Below are 25,379 nucleotides of genomic sequence, written 5' to 3'. Positions count from 1 at the left end.
TGATTCTAACTTTAGCCTCCTTTTGAAAAGTGTTATACTTTGCTGGGTTGTTATATGGTTGAGTTAGAAAGGCTCTTTTTGACGTTTTCTACATTGTCAAGAATTGCGTACGCACGTACGGTTCGAATGCGCATGTACTTCATTTACAATCTTTTCTGATATGCATCGATTTTCTCATTCATGTTCAATAGCTACCATCTTGAGGATGTGAAAATTTTGCTCCTGCAAGGTTGAACGCTGCTGAGGATATTGATTCTGGCTAAAGTGAAAAGACCCATTTCCGCTCGTTACAGTAGTACGATGGTAGTTTAAGAGTGCGTCGACAACGCGTGAACACGATATCTGAACCAAAGTAGTGCAAGCTTGCAGGTAAATTGTGCTGGTAGTTCGAAAATCTGAGACTCCGCAGCACTGACTGGATCAATAACTCCAGCAGTCCCACTTGGTGGTGGTGGTGAAGAAGAAAATGGCAAAGCTTCCGAGCTCTCAAGAGCCATAATGAACACGGGCTTTTTGTGTTGTGCAACGTTTTTTTTCTAGTGATTCGAAAACGAATGGAATGAAGTGATTAATAAGTGCGTTAATTTCAGCAAAAAAAAAAAAGAAAAAATGGCTCCCAACGCTCGTTTGTGGAAGAGAGATGCTGAGGTGGAGTCCGATGCGGCAAAGCTTGCGGATGTAGCTAGTACGCTGGCTACAAAAATATTCGGCCACAAGCAAAAGCACCACACGACCACCACGGAGTCTGAGCTTGAGATGGGTAGGTGTTGTTTTTTTCTTTTTCTTACTAAATATCTTTTTTCCCCTCGGATGTCCTGCTACACATGATCCCAAAGTGTTTTTCTCTTATATAATGCAGTTTATAGCATTGGCCACAAGCATTCGGCCATCGGCCACAGTTTCCAGTTTTCAGTTTCCCCACTTTTTGTCCTAACTACATCATCCTTACGTTTACAACACTACTCTTTTTTTGTGCGTGTTGGTGTGCGTGTCTGTGTGGATGGATATACATACATATAACCGATACCCAGCCTAACGATGAATGAGGAAGGATTGTTTCAAAATTACGGGGGCAGTAGCTCGCCCATCGCAGATCGGATCACTTAAATTTCCATTCGATTTTACAAGGCCATGTGACTCTGGTCGCATATGTCTTTTTCGAAATCGTTAACGAAAATTTGTCAACGTCAAGAAGGTTAATGTGGTTCGATTCTTACCCTTCCTTGCCGGACTGGCGTTTTTCAGAGGAGAACGAAGATTTCAGCACAGCATCCCCGACCAAGGGAGACGCGGAAAAGCTGGGCGATAAGGCGGCCGAGATGACCGAGGCGCTAGCGCACGAGATGGGCATTCCGACGTGGGGACTCGTGTCCATCATCATCGCCGTAGTACTGATCATTTTGGGCATCTGCGGTTTCTGCATCCGGCGCTGCTTCCGAAAGAGACGATCCAAAGATGGCAAGAAGGGCATGAAAGGAGTTGATTTGAAATCGGTACAATTATTAGGTTCAGCATACAAAGAAAAGGTATTCAGTAGAATCTCATTCATTAAGTGTCAGTGTACAGGTGCATTTGTAATCGTGTATTCTCACTAAAAATATTGTATCGTTGTAAACCCTCTTTAAGGCTGAACCAGATCTTTAGATGAATGTTAATGTTAGATTGTATTGTAATGTAGCTCATCTGCTGACCCGCCCGATGGCCCGTTCTAATGTACCTCTCTTTTTCCTGGCACTTTGCCTCGTTCCTCCTTTCTTTCCGTACATCGAAACTCGTACTGAAATCGTTTAAAGGTTCAACCCGACATGGAGGAGCTGACCGAGAACGCCGAAGAAGGCGACGAGGGCGAAAGCAAACAGAGTGAGCAGAAGCTGGGCAAGCTTCAGTACAAGGTACGTCACAGCACTGAACGAACACTGAACGAACACAGTCCACCAGGACGACGATTGTCGTGTCACGTCATATGCACGCTAGCCTCATCTCATCACTCTCCATTGCAGTTGGAATACGATTTCAATTCGAACGCTCTCACCGTCACCGTGATACAAGCGGAGGAGCTTCCTGCCCTAGACATGGGAGGTACTTCCGATCCCTACGTCAAAGTGTACCTACTGCCGGATAAGAAGAAAAAGTTCGAAACCAAAGTGCACCGTAAAACGCTGAATCCGGTGTTTAACGAGTCGTTTACCTTCAAGGTAAGTTAAGGCACGCAATACTTATGGGCCCTTCCTTTCGTTGGATATCGTCTTAATAAATGTAATAACACTTGCAAACAACATTGCACCGTTTAGTAACGAGCGGTAGCACACACCGCCGAACACGCGGAACAGGTCTGCCCCTGCCTGTCCCCTAGGAAAGGTCCTTCTCTGTCTCTAAAAGATTTAAAAATCCTCATTTGATTTTAACCGTTGCATATACATGTAGGTAAAGCTCCACCACCAGGGCGTACCCTTCTTTAACGTTAACTCTATAGATAGTTGAATCGTTCTTATTCTCCATTAACACGGGTATAAATTAATCTTCGCATGTTCAATTAATTGTAAGTATTGACAAACGGGCTAAGCAATCGGAATAAAATGTTCTCTCTGTGTGTGTGTGTCTTTCTTTTTTCTCCCCCCTTCTTCTCCCCCCATTCGATAGAGTCTCCCCTATGCGGAAGCGATGAACAAGACGCTGGTGTTTGCAATCTTTGACTTCGATCGCTTCTCCAAGCACGACCAAATTGGAGAGGTAAAGGTTCCGCTGTGCCAGATCGATTTGGCCCAAACGATCGAGGAGTGGAGAGAGTTACAGAGCGTTGAGGGTGAAGGCGGGCAGGTACGTACATGCTACCAAATAGTATCTGTTGTTGTGTTTTATCGGCGGATAGAAACATCCGACCCTCTAAATAATCTGGACAAACAGCTACAGTATGGCTCAGACAGAAAATATTGGCCAGTATCTCAGGACAGTGGCGGACGCGGACAGATCAGCGCACTCGTCGCTCTAATATTATGTATCATTGTTTAATAGTGAAGAAGGATGAGGTATAGAAGAAGTGCCTGTGGCCAGAAGTGCGTGCGGGGAGTCAAGAGCAGGTGTTTTGGCGGTCGATCTGAAGTACATATAATGGTTTTTCTTTTCTATTTTTAACTACACCCAGTTCAAATCCTACTCATTTGAATCTATCAATATATCCTGATATATAGAACAAACTATAGCCATCATACGATTATTGATTTGACTTACTTACTTTAAATTACATTTCATTCTTCATATATTGCTTACATGTTAGCATATTTTTCTATTTGACGTGATATGCATACTCTCAAATTATTATTATTACTCTTTTAATTTAATCAATCTTCAACAGCTTTATATTTCTCCCCATTGATTGCTCGGTGAGCCGTAACTCGATACTTCTTAACTGGACACTGGACACTTTTTTGTGAACCAAACCAACACACACACTCACACACTCACACACACACACTCACACACACACTCACACACACACACTCACACACTCAATTCAATTCAATTCATTTGAACAATGAGCGTGGAGCATTGAGAGATTAAGCAGTCACATGTGGTGGCCAACCGCAACGGACGCGTGTAGTACTTACTTACTTACTTACTTACTTGGTAGTTAAGTTGTTGAAATGGGTTGAATGAACACTCTCTGTTTGAGATAGTTTTAAGTTTCTTCTATCGTGGTCCGATTGATTGATTTTTGAAAACTAATTTAATTGACGTAAATTGTTTTTTTCTTTTTCCTCAAATTTTCTCTGCTGTGCTTACGCCTGTGAATGGTTGTGTCTACATCAAAAAAAAAAATATATCTAACATATTTTATATGCATGTAACTGCTTCAAAATATATAACTCGATAAAAAAAACCATTACACGTAAGTATTGTTTCCATCAAGATCTATTCAATACCACCTAAACCCAGTTAAAGTGCTGCTGTATATTGTTTGATCGTATTGGCTTTTGTATAGCTTTGTGTAATGTAAAACATGTGTGTTTAAAATAATAACGATGATACCGCCCCAACAAGTTGCCCCAAAAAATATGCAAAGGGGGACACATCAAATCAAAACACCAAACCCCAAACCAGCCCCCCCCCACCCCCCTTTGTCCCCCTGTTGCCTCTAGCGTTGCATCGGATCGATTAACCGATTTTGTGATGTTTAGTGTTAGCACTGTCTATTGTAATACGCCTATCGATATTATTTTGGTCTGACAATTGATCTTGGATCAGGCAGCATCGACACACTCACATTCAACACTGAAGAACTTTCTTCTGTAAGGCACTACATGCCCTCCAAATGAATCGTTTGTATTTTTAAACATTCCTACTCAACGCCAACAAAAGCCATCACCATTTAGAACGAAGTATCATCCCCGACCGGTACACTGGCATACATACATTACTACTCCAACAATCCGCGATTCAACACACATTCACTTCACGTTCACTACACATCGAACCGCTTGTTTGCCCTTCATAGTGTAATGCCCTCATGTGTGTCATATCTTTGTGTGCCAAACATTGTACAAACTCTTAAACTTTGGCCAAACATGTAGTCCCGCTTTAGTGTAGTCTAGCATATATCTCTCTCTCTCCTTCTCTCCTTCTCTCTCTCTCTGTCTGTCTCTCTGCAAAGTGTGGTGCGTAGCATTATCATGTAAAGAGAAATGTATTAGATGATCATGTGCGTGCAGCAGCTGGTGCATAGGAATCAGTCGAACCAAGCATTTGCATTCATTATTTCAACCATTCAATGGTGAGACGACAGTAGCTTCTAACGAATCTTACATTCTTCCTGCAATAGAGCACACGATTGTTGGTGGAACCGAAGCCTCAAAACTCAAACTACTGTTTGCTCTGTATCTTATCCTTTTACCCCTTTCTTTACGTAACGTTGCGGAATGCCATTTGTGTTGATGCATATATATGTAATACGATGTGTGTTCAGTTTTCATCACTCATGTTCAACCGTTCTATTGATTCTAATGCTTTTTGTGTTGAAATTTCTCATTCAAATCGAAACATTCTTAATCATTTTATTTGAGCTGGGTGTCTTCCTGAAAGTTTTGTTTCCTTCTGTTGTTCTTTTCCTTGACGATCTTATCTTATATTTAAGTACCTTTTTTTGTGCAATACCACGTTTTGAATCCCCAAGTCCGTGTTTGTCTTTTTAATCGTACAATATATATACTTTTTAACCTAGAACAAACCAAAAACCAAACAAAAAAAAAAAAACACACATGGAATGCGATTGGAAGCATACATTTTTATGTTTCTGTATTTAATTCCATGCTTGAGATAGAGTGTTGTTGATTTTATGAGAGGTGTGCGTGTGTGTGTTGTTATTGGCGATATTGGCGCGTTTTCCAACACACCAATGAACCCGAGTATGATAAGAGTAGCAACGCTACAATTCGCCATATTTGATAGAGCATATACATATTTCCCATTTAGCGTAGTACATTTGTTCAATAGTTGAAACTCCATAAGGCGCTGTAAATGAAGCTGATTTTTATGAAGACCATTTTCGTAGCAAGTGAAATTATAGAACCGTATTTTCCTCCCCCCGTCGTTTGATAAACTATAAATAAGCAGCATTATACCCTATTGTTTGATTTTCGTTCCAAACCACCGGTTGTATGATTTTCGGTATGCGTTCGAGGGCCAACATTCTGTAAACATTTGTTCCCCCCCATAATGTTGTACACGAAGCAATGTGGCTTAGCATTGAAATCGACTCAAGCATGTTGGTGCTTAGTGCTTTAACAATTGCGGGTTCATTAGTAGCAATGCCGTGCAATAAATAGCAGTGTAAACTCACAAACTACATTCCAACATTTTATGGAGTCCTGCAAATTTCAAAACAAATTTCCCAAACATTTTGTTACCAACGACAGAGTTCATGCAATGCAAACATATAGGCAGAGGCCTATGTATTGTGCAATGATGAGGATGGATGCGACACCAGGTCGCATACCCCCTGCGTGAGCCACGAACTTGGGCAGTAATAGATATTTTGCCATGCGATATATTTGCAAACGGTGATTTTGATAGAAAAATAGAATTGATAAAATGTATCTTAAAAAAATCTTATTGCCACCGACATTGACCACCGGCTGTCCGCGTACGCGTAGAGCGGGGATGGATATGGATGGTCGCTGGGACGTACAATACTATGTGTTCAATAATATATACATACGCTCATTTGTTTTTGCAACATAATGTATAGATAATGCATCCGCCTTATGATATAGAGAGTGACCAACGCATATAACAAAAAAAAACCCCATTGTGGATTGATCTTTTGAGTCAAGTATTGCTGAGTGATACGTTACAGATGTAAATGCTAAAACTTAGAAGCACGTAGTGAACAAGTATCCCAATTATTAATTAAATTTGCCGCTGGTTTTAATAGAATCAAAAACAGCATGATATCCTACAGATGTCTTTTTTGGTTGATTTTATATAACTGTGCCGCTAGAACAAACCAAACATGTCGAACAAATGCTCGAAGCTGTTTTTTTGCAATTCACTCGTCTTTTTTACACGGTCCCCCCGTACGGTTTTTCTTTTCTCCATGTTCTTGCAGGAAAATAAGTTGGGAGACATTTGCTTCTCACTGCGCTATGTACCCACTGCAGGTAAATTAACTGTCGTTATCTTGGAAGCGAAAAATCTCAAAAAGATGGATGTCGGCGGCTTATCAGGTGGGCTATTCTTAACAGTGTGTCTTGCAATATTGCTCTTTCCCTTTTTTTTCTTTTCCAATACTGCTGTAGTAGGTTACGTTACACGCGCACGTTTGCCGACTGGCAAATGCCGGCTCGCTACCATGCAATGTTAATGTTTTTCTTCTCTTTTCTAGATCCGTACGTCAAGATAGCGCTGATGCAGAATGGAAAGCGTTTGAAAAAGAAAAAGACTAGTATCAAAAAATGTACACTAAATCCCTACTACAATGAGTCGTTCTCATTTGAAGTTCCTTTCGAACAAATACAAGTATGCGAGAATGTATTCTACTATCATATAAAATTCTGTGTTGTGTTGTATTTATATATTGTGTATATATATACATATCGAGCCAAAAGCCTAGAACCCTATCTATCAATTGTTTTTTTTTTGTGCTCCGTGGGCAACAGTATTGTAACTCTGTACAGTTAATCCCCCCGCAAATTTGTATACCTAACAGCATGATCCCTACTAACTGACGCAATATGTCTCATGTTTTCTGTGCACCGGTGCATAGCGGTGCAAGCTTCTTCAATGCAAGTGCGATCAAGTGCAACGTATGTGTTCTTTTCTATTTAACCGACAGAAGACTGGTATTTGTATTTTAAAAGAAATAACCCTTTATCCCTTCACCGGTGTGCTTATGAATTGTTACTTTAAAATATTTAGCATAACAATTGCTTATTCAAACACCATTTCTAGTACAGCAAAGGTTGTTCTTCTGTTTACTTTTTCCAACAAAAAAATAATGCCAAATTATAATCTAAAACCGGCCAAGACCGGCTTTTATTCGGCCATCAGTTGGTAAAATTTGGATTTGCTTTTTAAATTCCCTTCTTTTGGTTTTTGGCTACAATCGCTACGGCCAGTAATCGCTGTCTGTAAAAATACAAATACAAATACAAAAGAATTCATACGTGGTAGTAATCATATCCCGTTTTCCTACCTGTCCTAATTTACGAACTATCTCTCTCTCTCCAGTAATCAGTAATTTGTTATTTGTATGAACATGTTTGTCAGTAAACCCGGTACAATAGATATTCTCTGTATGTAGAAAAGACAAGTATTATTGTTTTTAAAAAAACGAAACACAGTGCTTCGTGAAATCAGTACTGAAAACAGAAATACTTCTACCCCCAAAGACACTCTACAAGCCAACAAATATAAATACACACTTCATACATGCATAGCAACAAAGGAAAGCAGAACGAACTCCGCAGACAAATTTAAAATCTCCTGCCGCCAAGACAATGTCACCGCAATGTTTCGCGCATTCCGATTCCGGGTGTCTTGTAGAGGACGATTTTAAAGTTTGTTTGTGTCTATATTATACCAGAAGCGTGACATTTTTTAGACACTGCTTTTGTCTAGTTCAAGCAAATCGACATTGAACACACCTGGGAAGATTGCATTACAGAAAAGACACACGGCATGGCCGACCACCACCAGCAGCAACAAAAAAAAAAAAAAAGAAAAGCCTAACAACTCTAACATTGCTAACATTTCAATCTGCAAACGCCCGAAAGTCTTACTGATTCTTGCCACTGGTCTGTGCAGCCGTCTGTGCGAGCTGGTTGGCAGAAGCGTAATAAATGCAACACCCCATATTGATTTGATATTCCACAAGTCGTACCCCACAAGGAAACACAGTTTTGATCGAGTATTATACATTTCCGTGTACCAGTATTTAAAACACAGTACGAATCCAGTAGGACTTTACGTAGGCAACAACTAACATCTCCCAGTACAGTCTACCCAATACAGCAGAAAAAAGGAGTTTGCAAACACTTTAACCTAATGCTGAATTTGAGTTGCTAGCACCAATTTATAGCCTCTCGCAATCGGGCGGCTATAGAGATCGGTGTGTATGTTTGGTTTCGTTCGTTTGGTTTTTGTTTCTGATTGTGATTGATTGATTTCTGTTCCTGTTAAGCAATGTACATTGTACTTTACATACATCGTGTTTCGTTCCGAACCGTACCGTGCTATGCCATGCCCTCAAAACTCGAACCAAATATATACTGTACAGTGTACACTAAGCAAAACACACTACATAACGCAACTCAACTTCAATTCATGCAAACTATTTTTTTCTCTACGACTCTCACAAAGCCTATGTAAAATACTCTACTGTACTAACTAATTATTGCATGGCAGAACAAGATCAAACACTATGCATCGCCGTGGGGCTGGTCCCCAGCTCCATCGCGATTACGCTTTACCGCCATAGTCGTTGGTCGTGCAAGCAACTAACAGTTGTAATTACCTGCATATACTATACGATATGTTTGTTCGGTGTATACATGGTGTTCCGTAGGAGCAGAGGCGAAACAGTTGAATAATTATGATCTCTTATCAATCCAACAGAAAGTGAATCTTGTCGTCACCGTAGTGGACTACGATCGCATCGGAACTTCGGAACCAATTGGAAAGGTTGTTCTGGGCTACAACGCTAGCGGCACAGAGCTGCGTCATTGGTCGGACATGCTGGCATCTCCCAGGCGCCCGATTGCGCAGTGGCACACACTGAAAGATCCGGACGATGACAAGAAGGATTAAGCAGCTTCAGCGAGCATCTCCAGAAAATCCAGGACGAAATAGTTCGGATCAAACCCATCAACAAAGCAACAAAACACAGGTTGGCGACTATGCATACCTGGACATGGCGTTGGTCATGTTTCCAGTTGCGCTGTAAAATAACCTCGAGAACAGTTCTTCGGTATTCCCCTTAGCACAATTTTGCCCCTCGGTTGGATTTGCACCCTTCATTTACATTCCACCGCAAAGTGGGACTGTTAAAGCACACTACGGATCGATTCTGAAAACCCAAGTCTCGACGCTTCGGGAAAACAGTAGTAGCATTCCTTTCGGAACGAGAACTAACTGCACTTGAAGAGAATCGTAAACAAAGTTTTCTCGGTTTGTGCCCATTCGACGCCCGCCGAAGCCTCAACAACTCTGTTCTCTGTTTCGATTCACAAACTTCAGTGCTCGGGTTTGTCGTCATTTTATTTCCCCTTTTGTCTTCTCGAGATGATGAGCGAACTCACTCATACCTTTACTCAGTTGGCGAATTCCCCCGCCACGGTATATGTGTGTGCATTTATGATTGCAGTGAAACTAAATATACGTTAACGAAAAGACGTTAAGAGATTAATGATGAGGTGCGCGACAGCAGCAGCAGCAGCATACTTGTGTAGAATGCAAGCAAAACCCATATTTTCATCGCATCAAAATAAGATGGAAAACGAAATAGATTAGTGGTCACAGTCAAAAGGAAAAAAGTACCGTCTGTATTTCTTGTTGAATAATATAAAAAAAAACTATTGACCTATTTATTGTTAAATAAATAATCTAACTAAACATATTAGGCATATATAACCATGAAAAAGTTGATAATATCTGAGCAAACATAAGACATGCAAGGCAGGCAGTATTTGTACACGAATAATATCAGTTCGGATTACAGACACAAGCAGATACAGTACACGGCATATAATATCGCATAAATTATACACCACTCCATGTAGCAGTGTAAGTGCAGGACAACAGGATTGTATTAAACTTTTATCACCCAATAGGACCGCGCTTTACGTTGACCGTTGATAGTTCACTCTTCCGTTCCGTTTAGCAGTTGACAAGCGTTTGAACGTGTCGTGGTGTAGCATCTAATGAATATTGCAACAGGCATTCATCCCAACCCAACTCCGAACGTTCATTCCGATGATGGTATTTGACTTTAGAGAAGTAAAACGATTATTGCGTGTTCAATGATGTAGCTAAAACGTACAAGATAGATATGAATATATCTCTTTGTTTCCACCATTTCTCTGATGCATTCACTAACGATTCCAGTCAAGGAGAGAGAAATATTAAAGGGATCCAATTTCCAAGATTAAATCTATGAATAACAGGCTATCTTAGCGCTAGCAGAACGATATACAACGGCTTTTAACAACATAATACCGATAAAGCAAAAACAAAACATCTGGATCACTAGGACGAGTTGAATGAAGGCAAGATCTTTAAAAATATAACAATAATTAGACATGTATAAGATAACCTTTACCTATCAAGAACGCATTGCGAGAGTATGTATATTAAGATATTGTAAATCAAACGCTAATAAAGTATTGAAGTGTAAATTACAGAACGATGCGCACCTCATGCACTATTTCATTACCAATGCTAATGTTGCTAACTGCGGGGCCCGGCTTGCACCATTCATTACCATTTCCGAACAGCGGTTGGTTTTATCCCCTTCCTTCCTTCACTCATGCAACTGTAATATTATCAAACATTAGCTTACATACGTTCCCAACTGGCAGCAGGCAGGTTGATTCGTTGGGACTTTCGGAACAATATGCTTATGAAACATTCGACCAACATACTGTAGCATAATAAATTTATTGACATTCTTTGCAATGGCGGCACCGCACTGTGGTTTACTTTATAAATTTACTATACTTTGTAATGGCACTTTTCCCACCAGCTTCTAAAAAAAAAGTTCCAGTTAGCTTTGGGCACTAGAACATATATCTACAGCGAAAAATACAGACCTATGGTGCGTCTCAGCAAATAAAGAAAAAATGCTATTATTAGATTCATAATGATGGATTTGGTGGAAGACGTTGCAGTAGGGTGTCTAACTTTCCGGTCCAACAACTTTTCCTTTGGCTGCTTATCGTCTTTTTTCATTATCTTCAATGTGAGTTGGGTGTTGCTATTTGGATAAGTTTGGTTCACTACGATGCAGCCGGCTCTGGCATGTAAGTTAACCTTCAACAGAAAGACCTGGAGTGGTGAAACAAATGGTCAAATTAATTCCGGAACCATTTACGTTCGAGCATCGCTGAGGGGCAAACGGATGATTGTTTTTTTAAATTTGCATCAAAAATACTTACTACTCCTTTTTCCTCCATCATTGCTGCTTATCAGTGAGCTAAGTAGTACTTGTGCCATAGATTCTAGCGTGGTGCGAGTGCACGAGTGCGATATTGCATTTGCGTGCCGCTGGCAAAGCCATTCGTCGATGAAAGGTGAGGTACACTGATTGGGGGTGCTTCTTGGAAAATAAAATTAAGTTCATTTACACTATAAAATCACACTCCCGCATCATTCATTGCTTATCCACATTTGCTCAAATGCTTACTTTTCATACGGTCTACGATACGGGCTACACAATGAACTGGTGAATCGGTGAATAGATAGTTAACCCATCCTATAGTTTCGATGCTCACGTGTTTAAATCAAAATCAAATCAGAAAACCAAACGATAATGCTCCCAGTACCCAGCTACATGTCCGGTTGATAAAACCCTTCGTATACGAGGTACAGCAGCAGGAGTAGAAAAATTAAGATGAAAAAAGTAGTCATCAAGTTTCTAGTTTCGCTCATTGTGCAAGTCCTCGCGTGATCACAACTGGAAAATGTGCGTTGGTTAGATGAAATCTGTGTTCAGCAGACGGGCTACACGCTACCGTGGAAGAAAGGCGAAAACTTACATGCGCGTCGCAAATGTTAGGTGCGTTCCAGGCAAAGGAAAAATCAATACTGACAACGGTCAAATGGACAAGATAAAATTTCTAAAAATATCAACATTTGGTTGCAGCAAAAATGTGTTTTAAAATGTGTGTGCACGATGCTTCGGGTAACCGCGCTAAAAATACTAAAATCACAATTTATTGTTTGTCTTTCCAAACACCCCTACCGAATTCGAGTATATATGGCCACGCATCGATAATTCAAACGAAAGAGATCGGTTTGAGCAATACGGTATGGATATTGCTGTTTGTTGCGTTCTCCGTATCTGAAAGCGATCATTTGCTTCCACCGTTATGGCCAACGATGATGATCGAAAATCTAACAAATCACGTTTCACTATTCTTCGATAGATACTATAACAACACACGGCTTAAAGAAGACCACTTACATGATTTGTTAATAACATTTGTTTAGCATTCGTTTCGTCACAGTCGATGATGGCGGCGGCGCTCAAATTACCAATAGTCTCTATATTTCCATCATGGAAAATGCACTTGTAAACTAGAACAATCCGATCGGAACGGAACGTGTTACATAAACGTAACGTCTCACCGGCAAGAAAGATCTTTATGATGAATAGAAAGAATCGTTGAATCGATCAAGATCTATCTACGAGCCAAAACTACACACCCGTTTTTGATCTTTTTCCTGCGGGTTATTTTTGATTATCGATCGCACAAATATTATGATCGAACAGTTTAATATGCATCCCATAGGGAATATCTCGGAATGTCTGCATCAATCTCTGTATAGAAGATCATTTGTAAGTGCCGCCTTAGCTCTTTACCTTTTAAGCGAACGCAAATATTGCAACCTTGAGCCAAGCGGTTACTAACACTCTAATAGCTGTATCGATAGATTTGTAAATCAGTTTTGTGCGTCACCGCATCCGTACCGCGTCACATAAATAACGCGTGAGTCGATCTTCAATCGAAAGAAAGATCGCTTTGGTTTACGAAATACGAAAGAAACGGCATCAAATTCAGCATTCTTTGGTTGTTTCCTCAAATTTTACGGTTCTCGTTGATGCTGATTTGTTGTAGGTTCTGAACAATTTTTGTTTTGTTGCTAAAATTTGCTTGTTTGCTAAACGCTGTGTTTTGCTAAAAGCAGGTGTGTCAAACTCCCTGCATTCATGGCTTGCATCTACATCAAGAGCGCTGTATAAAATATATTCTCATAAGAGATATGTGACTGAATGTCAGACAAACGGGGTCTGGGATGGTGTCGGGAAAAAGAAACTCTTAGTTAAATGTCTCAGACTGTACCAAGAGACCACATAAAAACACACCTGTATTAGAAAATAGATGTGAATCTACGTAAAAAATAATGGTATGGGCCATTCATGAGAGAGCATTCTAAGGCCATATAGATAGCAATCAGCGTATTTGCATGTTCCTGTGATTTTGTGGACCAATTGACTGAGACATGGCTCTTCAGAAACATAAAATGCTTTATTTCTAAAACGATACATCTAAACTGATAGAAGGTATCAGTAATGCTGATATATCGACATGGTCCTAACATGACCTAATGTAGGAAAACATTTCCAATCATCTACTGCAGCGGAAAAGAATGAATTAATGTGAATGTGAGTGAATGAATAGTATTTTTTTCTCAAATTTTTACCCTCGAACAACTATTATAATTCATCCATTGAATTTTAATCAAATTCATTCAGGTGAAACACCGGCATTATTATGATAAATCACACTAACCGCACGATAATTGCTTGTTCTACTTACTGAAGCTGACTCCGATTACGATCCTTTCTAGCATTAAATGCTTAAAACTCCCTGAGATGATTTTAGGCATTGGGTTCCATGTCATCCACCGCAATCTTTGGCACACATCAATGCAAGTTGTCGATCATTTCCTGCAATAGAAAAGAAATACATTATCAATACGTTTCCTGCCCCAATTAGGCTTCACACTTAAACCGTGTACAGCTATCAGATAAATTCCATTGAATTTTAATCAAATTAATTCAGGTGAAACACAGACATTATTAAATTACATCATATGAATGGCACGATCGATAGTTATTCATTAACTAAAGGTTCTACTTACTGAAGCCGACTCCGATCAAGATCCTTTCTAGCATTACTTGATCAAAAGGCCCTGGGATTATCTTAGGAAGTGTGCCATTCATTTCATCCACCGCAATCTTCGGCACAATTGAATGCATGCAGACGATCACTCCCTGCAATAGAAAAGAAATACATTATCAATACGTTTCCTGCCCCAATTAGGCTTCACACTTAAACCGTGTACAGCTATCAGATAAATTCCATTGAATTTTAATCAAATTAATTCAGGTGAAACACAGACATTATTAAATTACATATTAAATTACATATGAATGGCACGATCGATAGTTATTCATTAACTAAAGGTTCTACTTACTGAAGCCGACTCCGATCAAGATCCTTTCTAGCATTACTTGATCAAAAGGCCCTGGGATTATCTTAGGAAGTGTGCCATTCATTTCATCCACCGCAATCTTCGGCACAATTGAATGCATGCAGACGATCACTCCCTGCAGTAGAAAAGAAATACATTATCAATACGTTTCCTGCCCCAATTAGGCTTCACACTTAAACCGTGTACAGCTATCAGATAAATTCCATTGAATTTTAATCAAATTAATTCAGGTGAAACACAGACATTATTAAATTACATCATATGAATGGCACGATCGATAGTTATTCATTAACTAAAGGTTCTACTTACTGAAGCCGACTCCGATCAAGATCCTTTCTAGCATTACTTGATCAAAAGGCCCTGGGATTATCTTAGGAAGTGTGCCATTCATTTCATCCACCGCAATCTGCGGCACAATTGAATGCATGCAGACGATCACTCCCTGCAATAGAAAAGAAATACATTATCAATACGTTTCCTGCCCCAATTAGGCTTCACACTTAAACCGTGTACAGCTATCAGATAAATTCCATTGAATTTTAATCAAATTAATTCAGGTGAAACACAGACATTATTAAATTACATCATATGAATGGCACGATCGATAGTTATTCATTAACTAAAGGTTCTACTTGCTGAAGCCGACTCCGATCAAGATCCTTTCTAGCATTACTTGATCAAAAGGCCCTGGGATTATCTTAGGAAGTGTGCCATTCATTTCATCCACCGCAATCTTCGGCACAATTGAATGCATGCAGACGATCACTCCCTGCAGTAGAAAAGAAATACATTATCAGTAGTTTTCCTACCTCAGATAGGCTTTACATTTAACCCAAGTACAGCTATCAGATAAATTCCATTGAATTTTAATCAAATTAATTCAGGTGAAACACAGACATTATTAAATTACATCATATGAATCGTACGATCCATAGTTATTCATCAACTTTAGGTTCTACTTACTGAAGCCGACTCCGATCAAGATTCTTTCCAGCATAGCTTGGTCAAAAGTCCCTGGGATGGTTTTAGGCATTGGATTCCATTTCATCCACCGCAATCTTTGGCGCATATCAATCTATGCTGTCGATTGCTCCCTACAATAGAAAACAAATATATTTTCAGTACTTTTCCTTTAGCTTAACGGAAAGGTTTAGCTTAAGCTTAACCTCACATACAGCCACGAGAAGAGTCCCTTCGCAGTGTAGGCAAATGCAATCAAAAAAGATGCGAGATAACACACCACCATTGAGGCAGCCTTTTCTTCAGAACCAAATAATTACCTTTTCTTTGTGGCGAGCGGCCCATGATTGAAATAAACTTAAAGCTTTTCTAGTTAATTGGAAGGAGTTAGCTGTGCCGGTAGCTCGAACAATGTACACGTGCAAAAGTTGTCAGCAATATGAAGTGAACGGTGCAATGCCGTCACAGAACAGCTTCATTGAAAAGCCATTTTGTATTATGACAATCTGAGAACCTTGTGCCAAGGTAGATGTATGTTAGGTGGGCGCAAGACTATACAACAAAATATGGCACTAGGCTGATTTTCTAACAAATCGTATTAGATTGAGTTAAAATTTTGCATTATTTTTGTATAATTTTAGTTAGAAAACATACGTCTGAATACAAACTGAAACTGAATACAAAAAAATATTTTCCCACCTTTGTTTTGAGTGACACAGCCTGAACCACTGGTTGATTTGACGTTGATGACAATCTGTCTGACATTTTAATTCCAGTAGCCTGAAACCATCTTCCCATTTTTATCGAACAAAGTTTCACGAATGTAAATGTGAATTTTACTCTTTAATTCTATGTTGGTTGCTGTACTACGGGTTTGTTGTTCAAGTGCCAATGCTTTCAGTGGTTTTATATTCTGAATAAGCACATCAACACGTATACACGATAGTTAAGCCAAGGATTTGTTCAATGCTACTGTGGTATGGTGGTGTATGCGTACGCGCCTGCAGAATTGATAGCTTAGCAGCGTATATAAAGATGCCCAGCGCTGTGTTCATGTAAACATATCAATACTATTTGCAGAGGCGTTTGCAGCAAGCGCGTAGTCTCCAACAACATACACAAACAGAAGCTTAACAAAAGACAAGCCTTGTATTCTGTCGTAATTGGTCCCTTTTATAATCTGCGTAGTGATTCACAGTGCTAAAGCAATCGACTGGCCCCAATAATAGAAAGTGATCATATACGAGGTCAAATACAGTGCGTGTGAGTAACATTTAGTTGGAAGCAGCAGCAAGTGTCATATAAACAATATTAGCTGTTTTGCCGCCTCTGTGCGAAAAGCGAATCGAATATTGGCAAAATGAAAGCTGTGACGGTCAATTGTGCTACGGGTGCTTCAGTCCCGGCCTCGGTCGCAAGTGGCCGTGTGCGCCAACGGCATCGGAAGTGCGAAAACGACCCCGAAATTCAAGTGTATCTGGCAAAGTTTAAAGACTTGGTACCTTTGATGGGTCAACAGAAGCGTAAGCTGTCCAAGCTTGAGGTGATCCAAAACGTGATTAACTACATCAGCGAGCTACAGAATACTTTGGCCGACGCAGACCTTTCTACAGCTGCCGATTCACGAGGAATTGTTTGCAATAAGAAAACCTTTGACTAGGTGCGGCGATTTGGCCAGCCGCAGCAACGTTTGAGCAGGTATGAGGTGCAATCTTACCCGCACGTATTCTATGCTCGGTGAATATTGTTTGCTATTTGCTAACTTTCTTCTCCGCTGTACTCCACAGATCGATGGTAACGCGATGTCTTTATGTTTACTTTCTTCAACTAACACCCATTCGAAGGACTACTCTTCAATGTTCGGGGCAATGCGCGCAAACACGCAAGAGGAATAATTAACCAGATCTCAGTAAGTGACCGAATACTGTTTGTATTGGATTGATAGCTATCACCGTAGCAGGGACGAAATAGCCAGCATATATGGGCAAGCATATGCATTTTAAAAATCTACCGGGAATGAAGGAGCAATCTTATAACAAACCTCATAACTATGCTGTGATCAATAGGAATATGTGTTGTTTATTTGCATATGCATGATTTGAACATAGTTTACTGAAATTCAGGAATAGGAAGTGAAGAGAAAAACTTCCATTTCAACAAATAATACAATATTGTTTTACTCTGTTTCCTAGTACTTCGATTCAACTATACTTACACCGGTCTCTAAAGTATTTACGATTAGAATTTTCAGTTTTTCATTCTAGTTTTTTTCACCTATTGAAAGTATAGTACAGCGGACGGGGAATATGAAAAATATATATATAGTAACTAAACACACTAAACTGTCAGTACAATGTTACGGAAGTGCAGTCATTTTAGGAGGAATTTAAATGTGTAGTATGAAATAAATCTTACTCTGAGTTTACGAAACCTACGCGACAAAATTGGAATAGTCACACCCGATCACTATTGAGCAAAAGGAAAGAAATGCGAGCAGGGAAAGCAGCTTATCCATCGATTTTTAAAATTTAACATTAATTTCTACAACGGCAAAGCGATTAGCCTTGTTGGGGTAGCCTTTAATTTGTAGGCTTGCATGATGTGCAGGGAATGGCAGCTGGTGATCCAGACGGAGTTGGTTGGACGGTGCAGATGCGTGCGGATCGCAAGATTGGCAGACGTTTGATACTCGGTCGTAAGCGACGCCTGCTTCTTACACTCCGGCCGCTCCATAAGGCAAATCGGCAAAGCGCTTGTAATTCTTGATAAGAAAATGAGTAAATGTCACACCTGGGCAACAAATAATGCTAGGATTTGTTGAACCAATGACATGGCCAAACATTGCCGTCCGTATCATCTGTAGATAGGAAACAAGTGCACCTGCACCCCGCTCACGTCTAACGGGAAGATCAATTTTTATAGATTCGATGACGTATGCATTCTGGCAAGGCGGCCGTGCTGACTTTAGGTGTAAGAGAACTCGACTCTGTGGTTATCTATGTCTTTTTTTTTGTTATTACTCGTACCAATTGGCAAAGCACAGCCGTAGATAACAGCTGCACCCAAACACGTAACAACAAAGTCCAAGGAATTGGTCACCACCGGCTGGTTCAAACAGGTGTGTCAATATCGCTACTATTTATGCTTCCCTCATTAGAGACGTTGATTAAGAAGAGGAACAATCACATAGGTTCAGGTGCACCGAAAGCGCAATCGCTTTATGATTGGTGCTGTGTGGTGTGGATGCTTATCTATCAGCTCGACCGCCGTAACCGTTTAGTGCAGGTGGACCTATGTAGCCTGTTATCTGGCTCTCTGCGCGGCCCAATTAATACCGGTAAACCCTCACTTGAATCTTGATTGTAGCATTGTCATTGATTCATCGTTCAGCGTCCTGAAGAATGAAGGTTGATAACAGGGTTGGCTTGGAATATACGCTTCAGCAACACCTGGATGCACTGAAGCAACCGGAAAACTACCCACAATTTACAGCGGTAAGCTTATCTAGTGCAAACACGACACGTGTTCTCGCCTTCTAGCATTTCGTTCGTCAAATATTTCAATCCATTTTTTAAGTTATTTTAAAAGATGGTAAACTCACCAAAAAATGTAAGAGATTTGTTTAAGGATGCATATAATACGTTGCGGAAAGTGTAGTTAGTTAGTTGGAATGTTATATGGCGTCAACGTTTTTGGCAAAGGTTTGTTGCCCGGCTGATGCACATTAATTAAGTATCGTGTTCCATACGGTCGAATGGTGAAATAGTACAGAATCTCCACAAAAGACAATAAGCTAGCTCCGACGAACAGTCCGGTCGTGCCTCCGACAGACACTGTAAATTGTAAGAAAGGACAATGTTAATCCGCATGAACGTAACAAGCAATGGCTCATTTGAACTTGCCAACTAAATCGAGCCTTCCGCGGACAACATTCCTTTTGTATCGCTCCGTGGGTAGTGCGGATAGTTGAATCTCGATGGTCGAGTAGCGACGATCAGAGTCGAATATGCTTTCCCGGGAATCGTGCACGATCCCAATGTCCACTTCGGTACAGGACGGCAAACAATCACAGACGACGCCTCTACGTCCTACCGACCATTTGGGAATGACTATGGTAAGATCCTCGTAATGCTCGTTGAGGCAAATCAGTCCGGACATGTTGCATTTTAAATAAGGATCTGTGGATATGAAGCATTCGACCAATCAACGTACAATCAGATGAGCAAAATAGCCTCATACCTGTGTTGGGCATTAGATGGCTTGTGCAGTTGCAAATTTTGAGCTGCTTGTCCTTTCGGCACTGTACCGAGCATGCACTGTAGCTGTAATACCGATGAACGTTGAGATTGTTTTCGTCCGGAAACCGACACTTGCGCTGCGACACGCTGACTTGCTTTGCCTCGGGATCGTTTTCAATGTCCTTTATCGATATGTGTCGTTTGTAGGCGATGTAGTGGTCGACGAGCAGTACGTCCGATTTCGGCGTGATCAAATTAGGTACCTCCTCCTCGCCGATCGTGTACACGTACGCTTCGGTCAGCACGGTAATTGTGAGCTTGCCCGGTCCCGTATGCTTGTTCGAGATCATGTTCAACTTGATCGGGTGTTTTGCACTTGTTTGCAACGAATTGACGGCGTAGCATAGGCCCAGCTCGGTTTCCATCGGCTGGAAATACCGGCAGCAATCGAATGGCTTGTCATTCCAATAGCAATCTTCCAACGTTTCCGCACATGCGCTACGCACTAAATCTGCGTACGCCGTGAAGTTGTCGAAGAAACAGTTTTCCGCCATATCTTCTCCCGCACACTCGTTGACGGTATGGTACGATTCGCCACGAAAGTATCCAATCTCATTGAGCACCTCTTCCATCGCGAAGTCATGATCCTCACCCCAAAGTCTGCAGCATCAATCAAGCTGACAATTAGCCAACACACCCAGCAAAAGCCAGCAAAGCCAGAGGACAGCATACTTACTTATCCGCAATCGCTTGAATCCGTTCCATGTTGCGCATTTCACACACGACGATGGATGGAAAGCGAGTGTTCCAATCACGGTAACTAGTTTCCACTACGAACGATATGGCGCTGGTTTGGAAAGCTTCGAGCGAGGCATCAATCAGAAACGCAGAACCGACCCACGAAATGATGACACATACTATCCAGAAAATACTTGGAGGAAGAGAAACGACGCCGTATTAGTCTTTTTGCTGGATGGTTGGACAACGGACCGCTACTGTTGGGTAGTACCGTTCGGATGCGTGGTACGAATCATCAGCTATAAACTTCACGCCGTGAAAGGTGGAGTTGATCAAGTATTCCTTCACGATATCCATGAACCTCATATTCGATGCGACTGGTGGCAGGACTGGTGCGGCCACGAACCAACTAGCAACTATCACACTGCTTTTCACCTCCACCATGTGTTCTACAAAATCTGATTCAATATGCCGATTAGCTTGATAATAATCTTCCTTATCTAAGCTCTTTCATGCGGTTGGTTGTATCATAATTTATTCATCTCTCCTTTCATGTTCGTAAACCGTACACGCCATATGTATACTTCCTAATCACTGTGGTGGGTAATGTACAGATCTATGATTTCAATGGTGCACACACGTCTCAATCAGCTCAGTTAGCAATTCGGACATTCGAGCTCTGTATGTAGGCGCCTCTCCGAAAGCACGTAGACAAACACGTTGCTTGCCCGTCCCGCGCAAAAAGCTATCAAAATCTGTCGAAGAGCTGAGCATATCCTTGGCAGTTTGTTTGGGCAAGAGTGTTATGTGGCTGAACAGTAAAGCTTCTATGAGTCCGGCCAGCTGAAAGTGTTTGCAAGACGCATCATACTCCGAGCGTGGTAAGACGAATTCTACGCTCATGTCGCTACTTGAAAGAAGCAGATCGCCCAACGCTTGATAGTAAATGGTCAGCAACGTTTGTAAATGTTTGTCTCGAAAATCGCGCGTGCTGCAAAGCATAAGTAACGTCGAAACATCCCAGGCGGGAGGCGCATAGCGGGCCAACTGGAAGTCAACAAGTTTCGCCTCGACCGGGATTAGACCCATGGGATGGCAGTTAGCTAAAATACAAATACTAAAATTAATGTCGCTCAGAAGGTTGTGTCTTACAACGGGGAGGATGTCCTAACGATAAGGGGTTTAGGGTAATCAAACCAGCAGAATGTATTGATCAACTAAATCCGATAGCATGTCCGTCATGAAATTTCGATACTCTTCGTACTGGGTCCAGGCCTCGAGACAGATGTCCATTTTGGCAGACCGTGACTGGCTTCCTACGGTGCCCGGTAATCGGTGTTCCTCGCGACACCGAGCTACCAGCTCCATCGGTAGCATCGTAACATGCCGATACAGGACACTGTCGATCAATCCAGCGAGTTGATACTGATCGCAGGAAGCCCGATAGGAGAGCGGCCCGCTGGCAAAAACTTCCCGCACGTCTCGATGGAACCAATCCAGCTCAACCTGCAACGCATCGTAATACACATCTAGCAGCTCTTCGAGGTGGCGCTTCCGAAAGTCTCGCGTTGTCGTGGAAGTAAGGAAGGACATAATGTCGTAGGCCGGCGGGGCATAGCGAGCAATTTGGAAGTCGATCAGTATGCAACTCGATGGACGAGCGGCGCCCGGTGCGGACCAATTGCCCAAATTTAGCACCTCGCAAGGATTTGGTTTCTTGATGGACGAACGTTTCCGACCACGGCGCTCACCATTGGCAACCTGGGTTTGGTGATCTTTCTCAGCTTCCGTGTGATCCTCGCGGTCCGATGTCGTGCTCGTTTTACGTCCCTCGGATGGGTGCCCTTATCATGCGCGATGCGAGGAAAACCAAACAAAACGTGTTTACTTGAGAGCGCGCTCGCGTTGATAGCGCGGCATGTAATAAATCAACTCGCAAACCTTACCTTCGCCATCGATGCCACTATCCACGCTAGTGGGTATCATCTCATATCGGAACATGACGTTGTTACACCACAAATCGCCATGGTTTAACACATTGCGGAACACTTCCGAAGGCTTGGAAAAGTCGTATATCTTGCGAATCACACCCGGCACCTTTTCCAGTATTTCGTCCAGCTGGTCCGAGTTTGCGTACTTGTCAATTTTCTTGATCATCTCGCACAGCACTTGGATGGCATTTTCGAGATTACCCTTGCGCACATAATCGTCATCATCGACGTACGCATTCTCATTGAGATATCCAACAAACAGCTTCGGAATGGGCGTTTTCGAACGTTCCTCAAGGATGAGCGATGATGCGTGCAGCTTGGCCACCGCTTGCAGTGCCACCTTGAGATGCTCGAAATCGAGCAGATGTTTCGTATGCTCCACTATGCTGTAGCCTTCGGATTTCAAGTTTTCAAACACTATCAATCGTTCGCCCTTCGTGAAGTAGGCTGTGGGAACGAACGGTCTCGTACCGATCATGACATCCTGCAGCCGCGGAATGACATGCTTGTACAGCAAAATCTCCTTGCGGAAGCATCCCATCTCCTTGATGTAGTCGGCTAGCTTGGGCACGTGCTCGGGAATAACTTTTAGGAAGAAATTGATGTACTCTTCTTCCGCATAGTTTTCCTCCTCTTCCGGTGAGTAGTGTACCATCTTTTCGCGCAAATTCACGTCCAACAGGTAATGGTCGCCCAGATAGCCGACCGGTTCTTCGCTTAAGCGTCTCACTTGATAGGAAACGAGCCGAAATTTGCCATTGACGCGATTCCTTTTGTCCTGGATGTAGCACTTCACCAGCTCAACTATATCGTTCTCGTCTAAACCTATCGTTTGGGGGTCCATTCGATACGCCTGTTTCTTGTTACACAAACTGCTTAAAACTGAGGTTCTACACAGCTCCGTTGCTATACTTTTATACAGATGGTCTTAGTTTTCAACACTCAGATAAAGCTGTAGATAGCTTATGCAAATACACGATGTCCATCTTCCACCAACTTCATCTGACGACGCATTATGAAAAAGGGGGGGTTTATGGGATCCCCGGCGGCGCAAGAATCTTGTTTCGGGGTTCGGATTCCAATGTTCATAAGTTAGGTGGAGAAATTTTTGAATCGTCTGAGGAAATTTTATTCGTTTAAGAAAATTATTTGCTCGTTGCAGATGAGGTTAACACCGCCGGCGTCTATGTTTTCCAACATTAGGGGATTTGAATTGATTTGATAGCAGATTTCGTTCAATATCTCTTCGTTCACGGCTTTGTCGCCAAAGTCCGGTTGCGATACGGTGCTAGTGCTGCTAGCCTCTGCGCCCACTGCAAGGCCGAATTTGTCCAGGGACATTTGCTCCCGCCCTGGATGATGTTTGCCTACGTGAGCCTGTAGTCGAGATGGAGATGTGTACGCTAACTCACAATAGCTGCACTGAAACGGCTTGCCAAAGTGTTGGTAAGTGTGTACCTTCAGCTGCTGCTTTTGACGAAAGCTCTTTTCGCAGTGGTTGCATTTGTGAGGTTTTTTGTCGCTGTGAATCAACTCGTGATCGTGCAGATGACTGATCGTAGCGAATCGTTTCGAACAAACTGCGCACGTGTACTTTCGCTTGCTCTCAGGCCATTCGTGCTCCTCCAGGTGCTTGCGCAAGAAGCTGCTTTTGGCGAATGATTTACTGCACAGCTTACAGCGGTACTTTTTCCCTACATGCAGCGCCAGATGCGTATTTAGCGAGTCTCCTTTGCCGAACGTACGATTGCATATGTGACACATGTGCTGCCGTACGCCGGCGTGCAGCACCTGCTTGTGGTGATTCAGTGAAGATTTTCTGGTAAAACTTTTAAAGCAAACGTCGCAACCGAATCCTCCCGGCCTCTGTTTCGGCTGTCCCGGTTCTGCTTTTATCCGGCGGTTGTTTGTTTCGCGTGATTCTTTGGCTCTCCTTCCGTTATCAAACTGCGTATTTTTATCACTCGTTGCTGGTGCTTGATCTTTACTGCAGCGCAAAACCTTTCCGTGGATTTTTAGCTGATGGTTGTGGCAAGACCTTTTGGTTGCAAATTCTATTTCACACTGTTTGCATCTATACTTCCTTTTGTTGGTGGTGGAATGCGTTTTTGCGTGCATTGTCAGCAGTTTGCGGTCCGTAAACTTTTTGTTGCAGCTAGTACACGGTAAAAGCGCAGTACTGTCCGGTTCATCGGTGGCTTCTAATTGCTCAGCTTTATCGTGTCGGTGCGTTCTTCCCAAATCGTCTTCCGTTTGCTCAGCCTCCACACTTCCAACACTGCTTTGCTCTAGACTGTTGATAATTTTGGCAATATTCGCTTTCGTCTGTAGCTCTTCGTACGCCCTTATTGCCCTTGTTCGAAAGCGATAAAAGTCCTTTAGCATATCGACGCATCGAGAACAAATTTCGCCGTACAGTGGTGGCTGGCTCTGGTCTGGCGATCGCTTCTCCGACGAAGGCGGAAGCTGCAAGAGTTGCGAATAAATTTCACCCAACTGAATCATGCTGCTGGTGGATTGATTTGCGTCACAACATTCGTCGGCTTGAAATTCGCATCTCGTAGAGGTTTTAAACGTTGCACTTGTTTCTGCTAAACAGCACAGGCAGATTAGGTCCATCGGAGATTTTGCAGTTCGACTGCCCCTTTTGTGAGTTGAATCGACTCTTTTGGAGAACACTGCACATGCATTTGCTTGTTTGTTTACATTATGCCTTGCTGTCAAACATTTTGCAGGAGCGATC

At 41.9% G+C, this 25,379-nt stretch overlaps 4 protein-coding genes and 1 long non-coding RNA gene across 20 annotated transcripts; 2 read left to right on the top strand and 3 right to left on the bottom strand.

Annotated features, from left to right (window-relative positions):
- The first annotated feature begins 165 nt into the window (after positions 1 to 165).
- On the top strand, positions 166 to 10,894 carry LOC118514045 (synaptotagmin 1). Of its 5 annotated transcripts, none has more exons than XM_036060536.1 (9): positions 166 to 369; positions 591 to 760; positions 1,246 to 1,493; positions 1,794 to 1,892; positions 2,001 to 2,195; positions 2,641 to 2,817; positions 6,611 to 6,719; positions 6,878 to 7,011; positions 9,109 to 10,894. In XM_036060536.1, exons 2-9 carry the CDS (start codon positions 610 to 612, stop codon positions 9,298 to 9,300), a joined length of 1,305 nt encoding a protein of 434 aa, XP_035916429.1. In that variant the 5' UTR covers positions 166 to 369; positions 591 to 609; the 3' UTR covers positions 9,301 to 10,894. The 5 variants fall into 5 exon arrangements, with proteins under 5 accessions (XP_035916429.1, XP_035916428.1, XP_035916426.1 ...); XM_036060535.1 differs by having other exon boundaries at positions 6,602 to 6,719; XM_036060533.1 differs by having other exon boundaries at positions 168 to 369; positions 1,246 to 1,526.
- Positions 10,895 to 11,129: 235 nt separating this feature from the next.
- Positions 11,130 to 16,179, bottom strand: LOC118514056. 11 transcript variants are annotated; one of them, XR_004906548.1, is made up of 9 exons: positions 15,885 to 16,176; positions 15,673 to 15,803; positions 15,293 to 15,478; positions 15,019 to 15,151; positions 14,692 to 14,824; positions 14,356 to 14,488; positions 12,674 to 14,161; positions 11,301 to 11,535; positions 11,130 to 11,236 (listed from the first exon to the last, which is right to left on the bottom strand). XR_004906548.1 is itself a non-coding variant. In XM_036060549.1 (3 exons), the coding sequence occupies exons 1-3, from the start codon at positions 11,664 to 11,666 to the stop codon at positions 11,187 to 11,189; spliced, it is 306 nt and encodes a 101-aa protein (XP_035916442.1). In that variant the 5' UTR covers positions 11,667 to 11,865; the 3' UTR covers positions 11,130 to 11,186. The 11 variants fall into 11 exon arrangements, 1 of the variants encoding a protein (XP_035916442.1); XR_004906546.1 differs by having other exon boundaries at positions 15,990 to 16,173; XR_004906549.1 differs by lacking the exon at positions 15,293 to 15,478 and having other exon boundaries at positions 15,990 to 16,176.
- Positions 16,180 to 16,428: 249 nt separating this feature from the next.
- Positions 16,429 to 18,113, top strand: LOC118514058. The gene is made up of 2 exons (XR_004906555.1): positions 16,429 to 17,367; positions 17,457 to 18,113. It is a non-coding gene; the product is annotated as an uncharacterized LOC118514058 (long non-coding RNA).
- LOC118514042 (sodium channel protein Nach) lies at positions 17,658 to 25,284 on the bottom strand. Of its 2 annotated transcripts, XM_036060528.1 has the most exons (7): positions 22,592 to 22,835; positions 22,397 to 22,489; positions 20,917 to 21,748; positions 20,644 to 20,838; positions 19,909 to 20,567; positions 19,572 to 19,847; positions 17,658 to 19,502 (listed from the first exon to the last, which is right to left on the bottom strand). In XM_036060528.1, exons 3-7 carry the CDS (start codon positions 21,087 to 21,089, stop codon positions 19,327 to 19,329), a joined length of 1,479 nt encoding a protein of 492 aa, XP_035916421.1. In that variant the 5' UTR covers positions 21,090 to 21,748; positions 22,397 to 22,489; positions 22,592 to 22,835; the 3' UTR covers positions 17,658 to 19,326. The 2 variants fall into 2 exon arrangements, with proteins under 2 accessions (XP_035916421.1, XP_035916420.1); XM_036060527.1 differs by lacking the exons at positions 17,658 to 19,502; positions 19,572 to 19,847; positions 19,909 to 20,567; positions 20,644 to 20,838 and having other exon boundaries at positions 21,159 to 22,489; positions 22,592 to 25,284.
- Positions 23,742 to 25,283, bottom strand: LOC118514043 (zinc finger protein 852-like). Its single transcript, XM_036060529.1, has 2 exons — positions 24,095 to 25,283; positions 23,742 to 24,013 (listed from the first exon to the last, which is right to left on the bottom strand). The coding sequence occupies exons 1-2, from the start codon at positions 25,253 to 25,255 to the stop codon at positions 23,765 to 23,767; spliced, it is 1,410 nt and encodes a 469-aa protein (XP_035916422.1). The 5' UTR covers positions 25,256 to 25,283; the 3' UTR covers positions 23,742 to 23,764.
- Positions 25,285 to 25,379: the final 95 nt, after the last annotated feature.

This window comes from Anopheles stephensi, chromosome 3 (genome assembly GCF_013141755.1).
Source record: "Anopheles stephensi strain Indian chromosome 3, UCI_ANSTEP_V1.0, whole genome shotgun sequence".
NCBI classification, from domain to species: domain Eukaryota; kingdom Metazoa; phylum Arthropoda; class Insecta; order Diptera; family Culicidae; genus Anopheles; species Anopheles stephensi.
Note: the sequence above shows the minus strand (reverse complement) of the source record. Positions and strands in the feature narration are given on the sequence as shown.

What these genes read in the sequence shown, in the direction of transcription:
- LOC118514045 (XM_036060531.1), top strand. Translation starts at nt 610, where the DNA reads ATGGCTCCCAACGCTCGTTTGTGGAAGAGAGATGCTGAGGTGGAGTCC. An exon ending in GTTCAGCATACAAAGAAAAG is followed by an intron (nt 1,527 to 1,793) that starts GTATTCAGTAGA and finishes AATCGTTTAAAG; the next exon opens with GTTCAACCCGACATGGAGGA. An exon ending in ACGAGTCGTTTACCTTCAAG is followed by an intron (nt 2,196 to 2,640) that starts GTAAGTTAAGGC and finishes CCCATTCGATAG; the next exon opens with AGTCTCCCCTATGCGGAAGC.
- LOC118514056 (XM_036060549.1), bottom strand. Translation starts at nt 11,666, where the DNA reads ATGATGGAGGAAAAAGGAGTA. An exon ending in TGATGGAGGAAAAAGGAGTA is followed by an intron (nt 11,536 to 11,645) that starts GTAAGTATTTTT and finishes TCACCACTCCAG; the next exon opens with GTCTTTCTGTTGAAGGTTAA. An exon ending in TTTGCTGAGACGCACCATAG is followed by an intron (nt 11,237 to 11,300) that starts GTCTGTATTTTT and finishes CTTTTTTTTTAG; the next exon opens with AAGCTGGTGGGAAAAGTGCC.
- LOC118514042 (XM_036060527.1), bottom strand. Translation starts at nt 23,480, where the DNA reads ATGGACCCCCAAACGATAGGTTTAGACGAGAACGATATAGTTGAGCTG. An exon ending in TAGTGGCATCGATGGCGAAG is followed by an intron (nt 22,490 to 22,591) that starts GTAAGGTTTGCG and finishes GCGCATGATAAG; the next exon opens with GGCACCCATCCGAGGGACGT.
- LOC118514043 (XM_036060529.1), bottom strand. Translation starts at nt 25,255, where the DNA reads ATGGACCTAATCTGCCTGTGCTGTTTAGCAGAAACAAGTGCAACGTTT. An exon ending in GTCAAAAGCAGCAGCTGAAG is followed by an intron (nt 24,014 to 24,094) that starts GTACACACTTAC and finishes TCTCGACTACAG; the next exon opens with GCTCACGTAGGCAAACATCA.